Source organism: Cololabis saira, chromosome 2, assembly GCF_033807715.1.
Source record: "Cololabis saira isolate AMF1-May2022 chromosome 2, fColSai1.1, whole genome shotgun sequence".
NCBI lineage: Eukaryota > Metazoa > Chordata > Actinopteri > Beloniformes > Belonidae > Cololabis > Cololabis saira.
The window spans coordinates 39,388,560-39,406,766 of record NC_084588.1 but is presented as its reverse complement, the minus strand read 5'-3'; the positions used below and the strand labels follow the sequence as shown (position 1 = coordinate 39,406,766).

General features: G+C 41.0%; 1 protein-coding gene across 1 annotated transcript; it reads right to left on the bottom strand.

The window, feature by feature from the left end:
• Positions 1-604: 604 nt before the first annotated feature.
• On the bottom strand, positions 605-16,665 carry kif28 (kinesin family member 28). The gene is made up of 27 exons (XM_061710912.1): positions 16,612-16,665; positions 14,998-15,189; positions 13,906-13,956; positions 13,661-13,813; positions 13,489-13,524; positions 13,264-13,383; positions 10,863-10,970; positions 9,386-9,540; positions 9,186-9,297; positions 8,657-8,724; positions 8,410-8,552; positions 8,200-8,321; positions 8,008-8,098; positions 7,817-7,877; positions 6,717-6,840; positions 6,507-6,642; positions 5,580-5,698; positions 5,341-5,448; positions 5,157-5,253; positions 4,832-4,965; positions 3,476-3,546; positions 3,263-3,397; positions 3,003-3,169; positions 1,990-2,084; positions 1,703-1,835; positions 1,479-1,618; positions 605-757 (listed from the first exon to the last, which is right to left on the bottom strand). Exons 1-27 carry the CDS (start codon positions 16,663-16,665, stop codon positions 605-607), a joined length of 3,078 nt encoding a protein of 1,025 aa, XP_061566896.1.
• Positions 16,666-18,207: the final 1,542 nt, after the last annotated feature.

Below are 18,207 nucleotides of genomic sequence, written 5' to 3'. Positions count from 1 at the left end.
TTCGTTATTTCGTTAGTTTTCGTGAATGATAATAACTCTGGTACAAACACATTTTTCCACGTCTGTACATATGTATGATAAATACACTATAATGCCCAAAGTATTGACTCGCCCTTCCAAATAATTGAAATCAGGTTAGAAAGAATGGGTCATGCTCAGGAGTTCAGTGAAGTCCAGCTTTGATAGGAGGTTGAAGTTTCATTAAATGTAGGAATTTTTGTAAATCTGTTTTATACATTAACACATGTGGTTAAAATAATATTTGCTACAATAAACAGAGAAACAACTTTTATAATTTTCCCAGTTCCAGATTTTATTTTATTTTTTCATTTGCAGTTGAATTCCACCAGGTCTCTCAAGTCCTGCATTAAACCTTACTCAACTAAAACTTTATGCTGTTTTCACAGATATTTGTCCTCTTTAATAAGATGTAAGAAAGAAAAGGGCACCGTGATGCCATGTTGTCGTACAGCTTTAGTGTGAACTATTATGACGGACGTCCACCTGTTTCTGCATCAGGGATTGACCTAGGTAGCAGTTCTGGCTGACTCATGTTGCTACTGCACGTGGCAGCAGTGGGGTGGGGGGGTCAGTACGTCCAGAGTCAGGACCAGACTCCAGATCGTTCCCGTTTGCGGCGGACGATGGCAGCTACATCCTGTTTGAGTGCAGAGACGCTCTGCTCCAGATGTTCTGAGAAGTCTCTGAGCAGATGATTATGTTCATCCACAAACAGTCTGAGCCCCAGCAGGTCCGACTCCTGGAGGAAACACATTTCACACACAGCAAGTGAAGGGGAGTTTCTGGTGCAACCACATGAGAGGTTCCACATGAATCAAAACTAACAGGTAACACACATGACATGAACCAAAGATACAAAATGAATATAAGATATAAATGAATGAAATGATTATCTCTTGCTGCAGTTGTGGTCACTAACACTGAGGCTGTGAATATACCTTTGTGAACGGGGGTTGATTGTCTCACAAGGGCCTGCTGTGTGGTTGTTGAAATATAGGTTTGAATACAGTTTGGTTTGTGTGTGCATGTACTGTATGTATATATATATATATATATATATATATATATATATATATATATATATATATATATAATTATATAATTATTGTGCATTTTGGATATAAGCATAGAAATCAAAAAGGAAGGTTACTATAAGGGCAATTATTGTTGGGTGAATAAATACCTTTCTCTTCTTCATACCCCTTTTCAGAAAATTTACATCAATCAATGTCATATCTGAAGGTATAAATACTTACAAGTTTATTCAACTGGAAATGTTGTTTATATTACTTTTCTATTACCGTATGTACAAATTTATATATGAATATATATTGCGACGATGAGCTAATACTGGTGAATATGTTGTTTGGGATTGTTCTTTAGTGAACACTGTTTACCAATCACTTTTGTGCTAATTGTCTGAAATAAATTAATTAATTCATTCAACACACGAGGACACGTACGCTGGGCCTGTGTCTGCGCAGCCGCTGCAGCTGACCTCGTACTGAGGTCATACTGTGGTAGAAAACCTTCAGAGCGCGAGCAAACTCTGCGTCGCAGCTGGGGCGCAGTGGCCGGCCACGCCCTCCTTCCACACCTAAAACCACAGAGGAGAAAGATGCACGTGTTTTTTTTCACTTTTTATTTTGCTGGAACAGAAAACAAAAAAAACTTCAGTTACCATTCCTGGTTGTGTTGAGTTGTTCTCTCAGACTGTGATTTTCTTTCCTCAATGAGGCGTTAACGCTCTTCAGTTCCTCCAAGTCTTGTTGCAGAGCTCTGACTGAGCAGCCGAGCTCTGCAGAGGCCACGGGCTTCAACACACACACAGTTTGGTGTGTACACACACTGAGCTGGCATGTTAGATGTAAACTACCTTTAGATCTAATGACACAAGTGCAAAGTCTGGAGCTTTTCAACACTTCTGACAGGAAGTCACAGTGAAAGATCATTAAATATCAAACTCACTGCAGCTTCTGCTGGGCCGGTCTCATCGATGATGAAGACGCCCTCTGCAGTCATCCTCACTGCTTCCAGAGATGATCTCAAGTGAGTGCATCCGTCTGACACAGAAAATAGCTTATATACTGGCAGTTTACAGTACAAGTCCAACTAAATACAGTGACTGCGTTTACATGCACTCAATAATCCTTTTAAAACCCGAATATTGGCAATAACCCAAATTTGCACGGCCATGTAAACACCAATCACCCCTTTGAATAACCCGAATTTGCTCATATTCTGGTTTTTAAAAACCCGAATATGACCCCTGGGTTACTCCTTTTAAAACCTGAATATTCTGTCATATAAACGCCAAACGGAATATCCCGATCAAATAGAACATGAATTTGTTTTCTGCGCATGCTCTGTTTGCAAGGAATCCTGGTCTTTTGAGTCCAGGAAGTTCTTATAAACACGGAGAAACTCAAGACCAAGCCACACTTTTGGAGTGAGGAGGAGACTAATCATTTTATAAATGTAATGAAGGATATGAACATTTTGGCATTTGTAGACGGTAGAAAGTACGGGGATAGCGAGATTTAAAAGAAGGTGAACGAAAAGTTGCGCGAAGCACCATTTGTTTTGAATTTGGATACAGGAAGAAGAAGCGGAAATGACGGGAATTGCGTCATCACATTCTCTGTGCGTCGCTGGTTTGATCCAGATATCCTGAATGATTAATTACCATGTATACAGGGATAACCCTGTTTGCTCACGCATGGAAACGGAATATTCCGAATGTTTCAGTAACCGGAATATTAGCAATAACCCGAATTTTGACTGCATGTAAACGTAGTCACTGTAATTATTCAAACATATTCTACTTTAATCCAGTGAATTATAATCCAGTAACTGAGTTTGTAACAAATGTGATGTCACCTCGTTCAGTCTCTGGAATCATGTTTCACTTGGACAATCCTATCCCTTTGGGGTTAAAACTGAATACTTTTGGAGAACCTGCAGCCACGAGCTACTCGCACCTTGGAGGCCCCAGAGCTCCAGAACAACCGCACTGCTCTGCAGGTAGTCCAGAAGCCGCTGGGAGGTGTGGAACGAGGCAAAGTGGACCCTGTGGTCCAACAGCGGATTAACATTATGCCAAACAGCTGGCGTGTAGAGCGGCTGACGGCAGTCATAAAACCTGAAGCTGACAAAGTGGGGAGAGGCGGCAATGTGAGAAGAGGGGAAAGAGCTCCGCACCCCCCCGCCTCGGTGTGAATTGTTGCTGCATTTGCCTCACCCAATCTGGATGCCTCGATTGCGGGCCTCCCGTATCCAGCGAACCCCATAACACTGATCCAGGAACAGCTGGAAGTCCAGCTGTCGACCCAGCACTTCAGACGGGTCAATTAAGATGTCGTCCTCACCCAGAGGGCTGGAAAGTGACAATACCTGGTTACTGGCGCGTTTCTCAGAGTATTTAATCAGGTATGTGTGTGTGCATGTGTCGTACAGTCCAGTGGAGGTGCAGGGGACCAGCTGTGCTTGTAGAACAGCCTCTTCTGTGCCCTCTGACCCCAACACCTGTAGACGGAGACGCTCAGCCAGCCAGACATTCATTTGTCAAGAAGAGAGAGAGAGTGTGTGTGTGTGTGTGTGTGTGTGTGTGTGTGTGTGTGTGTGTGTGTGTGTGTGTGTGTGTGTGTGTGTGTGTGTGTGTGTGTGTGTGTGTGTGTGTGTGTGTGTGTGTGTGTGTGTGTGTGTGTGTGTGAGGGATGGGCGGTATGGACTAAAAAAGTTATCACAATAATTTCTGCATTTATCCCGATAACAATAAAAATGACGATAAAAAAAAATACCAATACTCCACCTTTGTAACTATAAATCTATCACCACATTCAGTCTTTGGAGCCAAAACACTGCTCTAAAAGATACTAAATACTACTAAACGTCATCAATGGGAATTTATCGTTTTTTCTTTCTTTCTTTCTTTCTTTCTTTCTTTCTTTCTTTCTTTCTTTCTTTCTTTCTTTCTTTCTTTCTTTCTTTCTTTCTTTCTTTCTTTCTTTCTTTCTTTCTTTCTTTCTTTCTTTCTTTCTTTCTTTCTTTCTTGCTCATATCTATCTTTCTTTCTTTCAGGCTCATTTCTTTCTTTCTTTCTGTCTTTCTTTCTTTCTTTCTTTCAGGCTAATTTCTTTCTTTCTTTCTTTCTTTCTTTCTTTCTTTCTTTCTTTCTTGCTCATATCTATCTTTCTTTCTTTCAGGCTCATTTCTTTCTTTCTTTCAGGCTCATTTCTTTCTTTCTTTCTGTCTTTCTTTCTTTCTTTCTTTCAGGCTAATTTCTTTCTTTCTTTCTTTCTTTCTTTCTTTCTTTCAGGCTCATATCTTTCTTTCTTTCTTTCAGGCTAATTTCTTTCTTTTTTTCTTTCAGGCTCATTTCTTTCTTTCTTTCTTTCTTTCTTTCTTTCTTTCTTTCTTTCTTTCTTTCTTTCTTTCTTTCTTTCTTTCTTTCTTTCTTTCTGGCCCATTTCCTTCCTTCCTTCCTTCCTTCCTTCCTTCCTTCCTTCCTTCCTTCCTTCCTTCCTTCCTTCCTTCCTTCCTTCCTTCCTTCCTTCCTTCCTTCCTTCCTTCCTTCCTTCCTTCCTTCCTTCCTTCCTTCCTTCCTCCCTTCCTTCACGTACGTTGTGCGTGGATTTAACACAGAACCATAAATCAGATTTACACAAAAACATCATCAACGGGAATTTATCGTTTTTACCACGAGATGACAAATTCCTACCGTGGGGAATTCTTTGGACGGTATATCGTGAACGGTAAAATATCGCCCATTCCTAGTGTGTGTGTGTTGTTATAAGCCTAATATGAGCACCTCTAGCTGCTCTTCCAGAGGGATGTGAAAGGCCAAAGACTGGAGCCAGAGGTGAGCGCTACCGAGGAGCAGAGGCTCAACTGGATCCCAGAAAGGGTCTTTATCTCTGGGCAAAGCAACGCTTGGCGCTGCCGCTCCCTCCTGACCCCAAGCAGCAAAGACAAGTCACACATGAGAGGGAGTTACTTATGTAAAACATTATTAAAGCAGCACAAGGGAGCTTTTTCATGTCAAATTCAGATCATATTTGCATATGGATTGCTAGTTAGAGAGAAAGAGAGAGAGAGAGAGACATAAAAAAAGATGATTTATGTTTTTTGTCAACATACGTCGTCTCCACTTTGCTCAGCCTGGTATTGTTGGTAGACCTCCTCCATCAGAAACTTGCGGTTCACAAACTTGGCCTTGGACCACATCCAAACCTAAAAAAAGTGTCAGACGTAAAAACGTTGTCAGTAATACGATAATGTGGATAAAAGGAAACAGGGGAAGTGTAGCAAAAGACCAACCTGCTTATTTCCCTTAGACGTGACTCTGACAACAATTTCCTTCTGCAGATCGTGACCTTTGGGGTCTGAGAGAGCCAGGTTCTTGATCTCCAGCTTAAACTCCACCCGCTGAAATCACAATCGGCAATAACTGCAGAAACATGAAACTTTACTACCCACAAATATGGCTGTTGTTGAATCTTTACACATGAAAACCTTCAGTACATAGATGTCAATGAAATGTGCGAATGAAAGTGAACCTTGTTCAGTTCTTGACTCATCTGATTGGCCTCCACCACCATGGGCATCAGTTTGATGTAGTCGTAGAAGACGGCCAGCAGGCTGGGATCCGTCTGGTTATATCCAGCGCTGGCTTCACCTTAATGCAGACAGATGGACAGAGGTGTCAAGTAACAAAGTACAAATACTTCGTTACCTTACTTAAGTAGAAATTTTGGTTATCTATACTTCACTGGAGTAATTATTTTTCAGACGACTTTTTACTTTTACTCCTTACATTTTCACGCAATTATCTGTACTTTTTACTCCTTACATTTTAAAAACAGCCTCGTTACTCTATTTCATTTCGGCCTTTAAAAAAAAAATATCCAGTTAAATTGCGCCATCCGGATAGAGTGAATTTGGTTGTGGTTATTTCAGATATTCTTGTCCAGTTTTGTTCTTACATCCGTTCCCTCAGATTCCTGCAACTAAACTTGGATGTACATTCCAATAAAGGTTAGGATAAATGATAACATGCCTCTGAAGTTTGACTTTTTCCACCATTACAATATTTATAGGCAACTAGTCATCATATCTCCTGCTCTCTGAAACACATGTTAATGCTCAATAGTACACATATATGGTTCTTTAATATATTTGCATTATACTAAGATGCATTCATTTTCAATGGCTTTTGTCCTTAATGGCTTTTTTCCCCCTTACATTACTTTTACTTTTATACTTTAAATAGTTTTGAAACCAGTACTTTTATACTTTTACTTGAGTAAAAAACTTGAGTTGATACTTCAACTTCTACAGGAGTATTTTTAAACTCTAGTATCTATACTTCTACCTGAGTAATGAATGTGAATACTTTTGACACCTCTGCAGATGGATGACATCCAACAGGAATGCTTCCAAAAGATCCACCCCTTTCTTTTCCACCCAGCGATACCCCCCCTCACCTAGGTGGATTCCCTCTGCAGCTGCAAGTTCTGACTGGAGATAATCATAATCGTAGCGGCTCCAGTCGTCTCCGCCCCTCTCGGATGGAAAACCAATGAACAGGTAGGTGCAGTTGGAACCCAGAATCAGACGATCCTAACATAAAGATAAAAGCTGTGTTTGTGTCTGTATATCAAGTGCAACGTTACAGCGTCATGTCAGAGACCCACCAGGTGCTGCAGCTCAGTTGTTTGGGAGATGGCGTTGCCATTGACGATAACCTTTGACCCTGCCAGAGGAGTCAGTGTTACCCGCCGCTGTTCATTGCTGAACACAGCATGACGCTCTTGGATCCTGACTCATATACATCACAAATCAGTAACATCATATTATCTGTTAATATAATTATCATGTTCATAGAAGTCGAGTATGGTCTAATGCAGGGGTCGGCAACCCAAAATGTTAAAAGAGCCGTATTGGACCAAAAACACAAAAAACAAATATGTCTGGAGCCGCAAAAAATTAAAAGTCTTGTATAAGCCTTAGAATGAAGGCAACACATGCTGCATGTATCTAAATTAGTTAGAACTGGGGGAAGATTTTTTTTTATTCATTATGCACTTCGAGAAAAAAGTCGAAATTTCGAGAAAAAAGTCGAAATGTCGAGGAAATAGTCAAAATTTCGTGAAAAAAGTCGAAATGTTGAGAAAAAAGTCGAAATGTCGAGAGAGAAGTCAAAATTACGAGAAAAAAAAGTCGAAATGTCAAGATTAATGTTAAAGTACTATCTCGAGACAAAAGTCAATGTCAAGAAAAAAGTCAAAATTTCGAGAAAAAAGTCAAAATGTCGAGATTAAAAAGGAAAGGAAAAAGGAAGAAAAAAAGTGAAAAACAGAAGAAAAAAAGGTCAAACATTTTTTTAAAAGCTCCAGGGAGCCACAAGGGCGGCGCTAAAGAGCTGCATGCGGCTCTAGAGCCGCGGGTTGCCGACCCCTGGTCTAATGATTTAATAAAGTTCATTTTGTCCATGGCTTTACATTTTAACTTGCTGATTATTTTCGTTGGACAAGAATATTTAGGTTTTTTTAAATAACTGACATGTTTCGGCGATTACTTCCGCCTTCATCAGAGTCACAAGATGGTGTGTGTGTCGCCAATTCATCAGCGGATGTTAAAAGGAAGCGTGACTGAAAAATTGGCATCTTGTGACTCTGATGAAGGTGGAAGTAATCGCCGAAACATGTCAGGTATTTGAAAAAAAACTTAAATATTCTTGTCCGACGAAAAGAATCAGCAAGTTAAAAGAGTCCAATGCGATTAAAAAACTCACCCTAAGCCTTTAATGGAGATGGATCTTGGGAGTGAGTCACAGAGTCCAATGTGCCACTCGCCTGGAGGAACAAAAAACTGTCAAATGTTGTGCCAAAGAGGAGACTGAAGAAAACAGACTCCACCAGACACTGTGCGATGGAGAGATTCTTCCTATTTATGCACTTTCGATGCTGAAGTAGATACACTGACCTTCCTGGATGAAAAGCTTCACCACCCCTGAGAGCTGAGCATCTTCGTTGATGTTCAGGATGTAGGGATGCAACTGCATCATCCTCCTCTCCTAACAGCGAGACAGGGATGGGGATTTGATCCAAACCAGTAGAGGAGAAGAAGGCAAAGAGCTGAAAGATTCAACAGAAACTCTCATGTGCGCGTTGATACCTGCGTGATGTTGGCATACTGCTGCTCCCAGTCTTTCAGCGCCTCCTGCAGGTGTTGTTCCCACAGAGTCTGGATGGCTCTGATCTGGAGTTCGTTGTGGGTCAGCAGCTGACGAAGCTCCTCTGAACACAAACACACATGATGGCCTTCCTCACCCTCACCTGTTCCATCCTGCATCCCGTTCTGCTGGGTTCAAACTGGGTTTCTTACTGGTCTCGTCGCTGGCCCTGCGTCCTTCGTGGCCCATTCGGCACAGTCTCTGCAGGAGTCTGGCGTTCTCGGCCCTGAGCTCTTTAACGATGCGTTCAGTGGGGCTCTCGTTCACCACTGCCCGGTTCTGGATCCGCTTCGCCCTGAAGAAGTGGAGGTCACAGACAGATAAGGTTTAACCAAAACAGAAGACATGAGGGAGAACCAAACAAACAATGTTTTATGCAGTGTAAATGATTTACTGTACCTCTCAGCATAGCGCAAAGTGGAGAGAGACTCCTCATAGCAGATATCAGCAGGGCTCAGGGTGGCTATCTTGAAATGAATAGAAAAACTTCAGTAACTTTATAAAACCAAAGATTTCTGTCGAGTTAACTTTGTGCAGCACTACAGGACTGTCTCAGAAAATTAGAATATTCTGATAAAGTTCTTTTTTTTCTGTAATGCAATTAAAAAAACAAAAATGTCATACAATCTGGATTCATTACAAATCAACTGAAATATTGCAAGCCTTTTATTATTTTAATATTGCTGATTATGGCTTACAGTTTAAGATTAAGATTCCCAGATTATTCAAATTTTTTGAGATAGGATATTTGAGTTTTCTTAAGCTGTAAACCATGATCAACAATATTAAAATAATAAAAAGCTTGCAATATTTAGTTGATTTGTAATGAATCCAGAATGTATAACATTTTTGCATTAGAGAAAATAAAGGACTTTATCACAATTTTCTAATTTTCTGAGACAGTCCTGTAGTTCCTAAAAAGCGTCACCATAACAGTGCGACTGTTGCCTCCCAGTGCCGACTGCAGCAACTTGGTGAGAACCGAGTCTCTGTAAGGAATGTGGACGACCTTCTTCCCCACTGCCATGTCAGCCAGGGAACTGGAGGGGAGAAGCAGACGGAGTGAAGGAAAACAGACTGAATCAGACTAACTAATGGACACCTAGGAAAAGAAAGTGTCGAGCTAACCTGATGACGTTGCCCAGGGTGGTGAGGCTCAGGTTGATGGCTGTGCCCTCTTTCAGTCTGTCAGCTTCGGATCCCGATGAGCGCTGACGCTCGCTGCCGGCCAAGTCCACCAGGTTGATGTTGGACTGCTTAGTGATGCTCTCTTTAGAGAAGATCTGCCCACACGTTTCAGTCATTTAATAAACCTTTATGAACTTTTCATCTAGACGCATATGCAATCATAATCAGCAATCATCAATTTTAATCCCACACTAGTTTCAAAACTGTATTTTTTTTAAGGAATGTTTTTCACAAGATACAACAGTAGTACAGCAATATAACAGGGAATACAGTTCTTCCATCCTTCCATTTTCCCCATCTTTTTATATCCCTCCCACATTCCCATCCCCACCCCAGAACTCACAACAGACCCATAGACAAAAAAAACAACCAAGTATAAAGAAAACGAAAAAAAATACATAAATAATAATAATAAGGAAAAAAAGGGGAATTAATTAAAGAAGCTTGAGGCAAGAATAAGAAATGAGACTCATTAGCGCCAAGACGACCGTCGGGGTTACTGCAGCCAACGAAGCCGGCACGGGAGAACGTGCATGCAGCGTCATTTGACCGCAGCCCAGCGTGGGAAATTCGGGTCGGAATTGCAGCACATTTTGCAGCACACAGCCTGTTCAAGGCAACGGAGAGATACACTAGAGGGCTCATTCTTTTTGGTTAGGAACGCTTCATCTGACATTATTACTAGAAAACTTAAAACATATACGCATTTTTTTCATAAATCCTGCCTCAATCCTGCCTCATGCTCCTTTAATAAAATAAAATAGATGGGGGGAAGGGGGGCTCAGTCACCACACCAACACAGAGATGTCAAAAACTCAATATGACTTAGCAGAGGTCTCCAGGTCCTTTCAAATGAATGGGAGGAGGCATTCAGGGAAAATCTAAGCTTTTCAAGACTCATGACCAGTAAAACTTCTTCCACCCACCTACTATGAGATGCAGAGTGAGAATGTTTCCATTTAAGGAGTATAAGACGCCTGGCTAACAGGGTGGTAAAGGCAAGGACATTCTGTATAAATCTAGAAGTAAAAGGCTGTAGGGGGGCCCAAACAAGGCTACGAGAGGTTCAAGAGAGATGGTTGTGTTATATGCTGTGCTAAGAGTTTTAAAGATTTCCTACCAGAATGTGGCAAGACTGGGACGGGACCAGAAAATATGAGAATGGTCAGTGGGGGATTGTTTGCACCTATTACAGGAGTCAGTTGCATTGGGATAGATTTGAGATATTAGTGTAGTGAACCTTGTGCACTACTTTACATTGTAGTAGGCCGTGCCTCGTACAAAACTGTATTATTTTGAGTCTGTTTAACTCCTACAGTTTTCCAAACAATTAGAATAGTTTGTGAATATCATACACAATTAAGTAGGGATGTAAGTCATGTAAGTAAATGTCTATTTTATAAATGAAGCCTGTTACCTGTTTGAGCTGCAGGATAATGAGCATGTGTGAGCGGCTGCTGTTGGCATTCATGTGAGTGGCAGCCGTGGTTCGAGTCCTGGTCCCTTGTTCCATCAACTGCTCCACCTGCAGAAAGAAACTGCACTATAGTGCTAAAGGTCCAGGTTTCTGTGCTTTTGTTGTCATTGCTCAATTTTTTTATGTTTCGCAGTAAAAATGGAGGTAGGTCAGGTGATGCTCAGCTGTTGGGGTACAGTCTGAAGCAGCAGGTAAAGCTGGCCTCTGCCACTGGTCTGGATCTTTCTTCAAGTTAAGCTACAGAATTCAGAAACAGACCAAGGACTTGGGTCATGATGTCGGAGCCTTGCTCAGCCTTGGGAGGGCTGGAGTCCATGCACCCATCCATGGCACTGTACCCCACCTGTTTGATTTTAATTTGATTTACTCTCACATCAAGAGAGCCATGATACATGGCAATGGCCTTTCCTCCACTTTTTATATATTATTTTGTTCAGGGTTGTCATGGTGGAGTCTGTCAACGCTTGTCACGACTGGTGTGGCGAGGACCCAGATGCAGGAGAGCGAGAGGCAGGAGTTCAACAAAAAAAGGGTTTATTCCACAAAAAAGGCAGGGACCAAAAACCAAAGCGCTGCTTAGCAGGATCAATAACACAGAAACAGGGATAAAAAACAACTGGAGGAAAAACTTGGCAGGACACATGGAGGAAAACACAGTACGGAACCACAAGGAGCAAGGGAATGACAAGACCAGATATTCACAGGGGATAACGAGACACAGGTGCAGACAATCAGGGCAGATTGGACACAGGCGGGGCAAAACAGAAACAAACTGGGGGAAATGTCAACCACTGACACAGCTGCCATCAAATGAGATGTGGAGGAAAGAAAGAAGCCAGCCAGTATCACTTCCTGGAAATGATGCCAGTCCGTCACAAGACCACTGAGACAAACTACCTTGCAAGTTCACACTCACCCCTGTGGTCAATTTTATAATCACTAATCAAACTGACATCCTTTTTTTCCCCCTGAACTCAGGGAAAAGTTACCTGGGGAGGGCCCACACAGGCGTGGTGGGAACATGCAGACCCCACACCACCAGCAGTGATGTAGAGACACCAAAATCATCCAGTGATGAGCTGACCCCAATATAGTAATATTTGCATATAACCTTGGACACCTGACAGGAGTGAGGAGTAAAACACGTAATCTAAGCTTAAACGGCCCATTATATTAGGTCAAGTGCCCATAAGTCTCACAGTTTGCTTTTTATTTATTTTTGTCTCATTAGTGACTGTTCAGCTGGAACTTTATACTTCATCCATTCTTGACATTGAAAATGAGTAAAGCCTCCAGAAAATGACACTTCCAACCTCCGTTATAAATGTAAGACACACAAAGGTACATTTATCCATTTGTTTTGGTCATGTGACCACATCCAGATTTTCTGTAATCCAGGAGGTCATTGGTAAACAGCTCTCGCTGACTCCTTCTTTCTTTTTACTTAACCATGTTGCTCCAGACAATTTTTTGGACACGGACACCAAATCTCTGTTGATAATTCTTTTGTTCCTGGCTAAAAAATGTATCTTGCTGCGGTGGTCCACTCCCCAGGTCCCTACAGTCGACATGTGGATGTCACAGATTTCTGTTCTTATTCCTCTCGAGAAGTTGACTCATGACCTTAATCACAAATCTGACAAGTTTTGGAGGATCTGGGAACCATTGCACTCCTTCTTACAGAGACCTTAACTCAGCTTCTGCGCCTGAAAGATGAGGACTGCCTATTTTTTCTTTCACTTATCCCATGTATGTGCTCTTCGTTTACCTGTCTCTTAATTTACCTATTTTACTTATTCAATTTATGCATACGTACTGCGCAGCGCTTACTGTTGGTCTGGGGTGTATTTTTTTTTTTGTTTTTTTTCTTTTAATTTTATTTTAATGTTTTGTTGTATTTCATTTTGTTCTGTTCTAATGTTTGTACCCATAAAATTGAAAAACCAATAAAAAAGAGTATTAAAAAAAAAAAAGAAAATGAGTAACGTGATTAGTTGTTAATCATAACAGACAACTTTACATTACAGTTCAAAAACCAAATGTGGGATGTTAGCAAAGTGGAGGTGGTCTTGAATCTACAATAAAAACTTGAAATCAAGAGTTACATAAAAGCGTAGGTTTTCTCTCAGTCTTCCAGATGAATTAGTGGTTGTAAATGGTCCATAGGAGGGAATGTGTGTGTGGTTGTTTGTCTATAAGTGGCCCAGTCCAGGGTGTGTCCCTGCCTGTCACCTGAAGAGAGCCGGGACTGGCTCCAGCCGACCCCTGCGACTGGTACAGAGGATGGACGGATATTTACACGCTTCTTTACTTCCCATAACCTTTCCGTGGATATTTCTACCTGTGCCGCACTCTCACAGGGGATGGTCCGCAGACCCTCCACGTAGAATCCTCTCAGCTGATCTTCTCTGACCCTGAGTCCACCTGGAGTACGAGACCCCCGAGACAGCAGGTCGACCACCTGGACACAACAGAGAGGAAACAGGTGCGGCAGCAGCATCCACAGAGACATCTACCATACAGCACCACAGGAAGAAGCAAGAACAACAACCGCTCCTGCTGTTACCTGCTCATTGTAGATCTCCAACATGCTGAAAAAGACCTGTGGACATATCAAGAACAAATCCAGGTCAGGTCATTCCACCTTTACCAGTGTCCTGCCTCCAGATTTTAGGAAATTCAGCATGGTAGTTTTAGTGTAATCTTACGACAGAAAGAAACACATGGGCCGTGTTTACCTGACACGGTCTGTTTTCCTGGTTCTCTCTGATAGCATGGAACAGTCGGTCGCAGAGTTTAGGAATCAGGCCTTTGTTTGGCCCGTAGCCCATCATTGAATAACTCTTCCCCGAACCCGTCTGCCCGTACGCTAACAAGGTGGCGTTGTAGCCCTGCAGATGTCATTTCAGAGCTTTAATTATCTAAACATTTTGAGTAGGATAATATGACGTGTTACAGATTTGACAGACACAATGTTCAGTACCTGCACTGCGTTTTCCAGGATTCCCTCTCCCAAGTCCTGGAACACCCTGTCCTGAAAGATGGATGATGAGCTGCTAATGCATGCTTCTTGTAACCAATCCGTTTATTATGTATCTACATTTATTTCATTACCATTTCTATGATAGAATGTGAAATGGCTACTTGGAGTCACAATTTCTTTTTCACTTCCATTTGAATGCTCTTAAGTTTAAATTTGTCATCACATCAATGTTCTACATCTTCATATGTGGTCCTACATCATGACATCCACCTTCCGTGTCTCATTTGGTATCAAAGGCTTATTAGGAGGATGATACTAATCGGCAGAGCTTCACGTAAGAGATCGTTGCTTAGATCTGCAGGATGGCAGTTTGCAACTTTCCTCCCATTTGCAGTTCTTTGCTTTTCTACTTCACTTTCACTTTCACAAATGTGTAACTGAGTTATTTTTTAAAAGCAGTGGGTCTGCTTTTTTTTTCTTTTTTTTTAGTTTTTCAATTTTATTTGATTCCTTTTGGGGTAATATTATCTATTGCAGTTTTTTTATCTTTATAATATATTATTGTAATATGTTACTATTTTATATATGTATATATATTTGTGTTTTGGGTGTTTTGTGTTCTGGGGGGTTATAAAAAAGAAAAAAAATATATGTGTATTGTACTCTATTGTGAGCAAGGCTGTACAGGATTTCTTTTTGAATAAACAAATCTTAAAAAAAAAAAAAAAAAGGCAGTGGGTCTGTGTTTGAATTAACCTTCACATGTAAGCTTTATATGTTACCAAATACGCCCCTGGCAGGACAATAAAAAAATCAACATAAATAAGGTTTACACAGGGTAGTAGGTCAGTATTCCCATCATGTGATGTGAACGATGCCAGACAGAAGGCAACAGCAACACTTCGTCGCTATGCGGTGCGACACTACTATGTTTTGGAGATATGGGCAAACTTACAACTACGTGTCTATTCTGTGTAAACGTTCTTCTTTAATTATCCGTATAACGTACACCACACGGTTTATGGCAGCAGTCTATCCAGGTGACAGTGATCAGTGTGACTGCCTGTTCTACTGGGTCATTTTGGAGCTGACCTGGTCAGCGTAGCGCCCCCCCGGCTCCTCTGGCACATAGAGACCGCTGTGGTCCCTGGTGAAGCTGCTGCACGACCAGTAGGCGTAATCAAAGCAGAACGAGCGCTGGTTCTGGGAGTCACGTGGGTCCCAGATGCTGATGGAGGTCGACACCATTGAGATGATGCAGTGGCTGCCTGCATCCCTCTCTCTCTGTATGGATGAAGAGAAATGGCAAAGAACTGTAAAACAGCATACTATACTTGTTATATTGAAGTGTAGATAGTGTACTACTTCCTGAATAATTTGCACTATAAAACTGACCAATAGCACCAACAGCAATAAGTAGCAGACAGTGGTACCTAATGCTATTGTTTACGTACCCACTAACCCAACTGGTGCTAATGCATTTGAAGTGATGGCTTCGTATTTCACTGATATTTTTTAGTATATAGTTTAGAAAACAAAAACACTTTGAGCACATCAGAGCCATAGTTTTGATTTATCTCGGGCTGAGAGCGGATCACTGTACACGCACCATCATGTCCACCAATAAAAAAAGCCTTGAGATGAATCTTGAGATGGACTTCGCTACCCTGCGAGGAACCCATGATTCTTAGCTCGAGAAAAGAGGGATGCATTTGTAGACTATATAGAGGCAACATCTCTCATGGTCCCTGTAAACATTTTGGAGTGCGCCTCTACGGTGATACAGTGCTTTGCGAAAGTATTTGGCCCCCTTGAACTTTGTGACCTTTTGCCACATTTCAGGCTTCAAACATAAAGATATAAAACTGTAATTTTTTGTCATCATTAATCATTTAGGTTAACACATTTAGGTCAACACTGGATCATTCAGAGATCCTCACTGAACTTCTGGACAGAGTTTGCTGCACTGAAAGTAAAGGGGCTGAATAATTTTGCACGCCCAATTTTTCAGTTTTTTATTTGTTAAAAAAGTTTGAAATATCCAATACATTTCGTTCCACTTCATGATTGTGTCCCATTTGTTGTTGATTCTTCACAAAACATTACAGTTTTATATCTTTATGTTTGAAGCCTGAAATGTGGCAAAAGGTCGCAAAGTTCAAGGGGGCCAAATACTTTCGCAAGGCACTGTATTTGATGATGAACCTATAAGGTTTTGGAGCAAGGCATGATGCCGTCTAGGTGGCATCCAAGTGCTTAAAGGAGCATGAGGCTAGAATAAGAAACGCTTCATCAGACATTATTACTAGAAAACATAAAACGTATACGCATTTTTTTCATAAATCCTGCCTCAATCCTGCCTCATGCTCCTTTAACTGACCAGTCAACACTAAGCATACTGTTATCTTTACATAAAATAAAACTAAATGAGACTCCAAAGTATATTTCTCACTTGTTTACAGTGTTGAAAGAAAAGATGCAACACGATGGTAAACAAGGGTCTTTGTATGTCAATGTTTTCAATTAAATAAGGACTGAAATGAGTTAAAATTCCTGTGATCTGTTCATGTACACTTTACACAGTGTGCCCTCTTCTTTTGTTTTGGAAGCAGGTTTGTACACTGGTTTTACATGGTCAAGCACACACACGAAGCAAACAAGAAATTGCATTTCATGAGAGAAGAATGACAACAACGGCACACTGACCTTGTTTAATGGTCGCACTCTGACGGCCACCTTGACGCAGTCACTGCCGTGCATGTCTGAGGCTTTGGCTCTCATGCTGCAGCTGGCAGGTGTCAGCTCAGGAGACGGCAGGCTGAGGGATCGGCTCCCTCACACAGCGCAGGACAATACTGTGTCGAGTTACATGGACCCAGTCGAGGCTTTATGAAAGAGATGCTGGAGTGTTTACTGGACTGGAAATGTGCTAAACTGAAACATAATGCAGTTCGCTTGCTGATAGGTTAATGCTGTTTTAAATATGAAATTCTCAGCTTAAACCAGCGTTGAAGGCACAACTATCAGATGGAATTCTTAAGTAACGTAGTAATTTGTTAAAAATGAATAATCATCACCATTTACTATGTAAAGAAAATAGTTTTTTCATTTCTGTTCAACACTTCTCTGTTAGTGAAAAGGAGCAGAGCAGATAAGACCGCTTTCACCTTCACCCTGTCTAAGATTATAAATTATAGATGAGACACAGATCCCTGGTGAAGGGACGTTTATACAGGACACTAAAAGCTACATTTTATACCTACTTGACAGTGAATTTATCTCTCAAATGATATGTCAGAGAAATATATCTCCTGACTCTGAATTCATATTTAATGCTAAGAGCTACAGTGCCGCTATTAACATTCATTTGACTCAATAGCCACATAATTTCTGACTGACATACACTGAATATGTAAAGCTGTTCAACATATACTGAACCAAAATGAGGTCAATACCTATACATTGATGTGCAGGTTTTTTCTTCAACAACACTCCATACTGCTGACTTATGCAAGTCCACAAACTAAAAGATAGTATATTTTATGATGATTTCTGAAGAAGTGTGTTTTTAAGACTGTTTCCTTTCTTTGCATCTTGGTCGTTGATTATTTTAGATAACTTTAGACCAGAACCATGTGAGTCAAGAATAGTGAAAGGATCATACAGAACACACTCAGTGTGTTGTCAGTTTGTTACCAACAACATAGAAATATACTTAGCATCCATTTGTTTTTGAAAGCTTCTCCGCCCTGCACCGTTACTTCCACACATCTTTTCCTACCGCGGTTTTAGTTAAGTGTAGTCACTTTCTGCAGCGATTGCTCGTTTTCTGAAACTTTTCCACCACAGTATGACTTCCCAGAGTAGCTGGAACAGAACAGAGCATCTCCACCCAAACAAGATGCAGCTGCAAATGGAAACAACATGAAACCTTGAGTCTCTGTTTACTGAAGCAGACTGAGTCACATTTTCTGCCTTTTCAGAGGTTGTTTCCATTTCTGTGGAAAGACTTATGTCATCTTCTGTACGACATGTAACATAGATTATATTTGTTATGCAATGTTTCCTTTTTCACTCAGAGGCTTTCTCAGAAACTCAGATTCCACGAGAAGGACTATGCACGTCAGAAGCGGAGTTAAGTCTATAAAAACCTTTATTAGACTACATGTAAAAGAAGTCATTACAGGTCCAAACTGCAAATAAATTAAAAGTCAAGTACAAGTTTCAAAATTCACAATATTATGTTTTGACCCATTCTTGACAACGTGCCACATTTTCAAGCTACGGAAACATGAGGCGTAA

Coding starts and splice junctions, on each gene's coding strand:
- kif28 (XM_061710912.1), bottom strand. CDS start 16,665: ATGCACGGCAGTGACTGCGTCAAGGTGGCCGTCAGAGTGCGACCATTA. Junction 13,957..14,997: donor GGGGGCGCTACGCTGACCAG/GTCAGCTCCAAA, acceptor TCCATCTTTCAG/GACAGGGTGTTCCAGGACTT. Junction 8,725..9,185: donor GCAACAGTCGCACTGTTATG/GTGACGCTTTTT, acceptor ATTCATTTCAAG/ATAGCCACCCTGAGCCCTGC.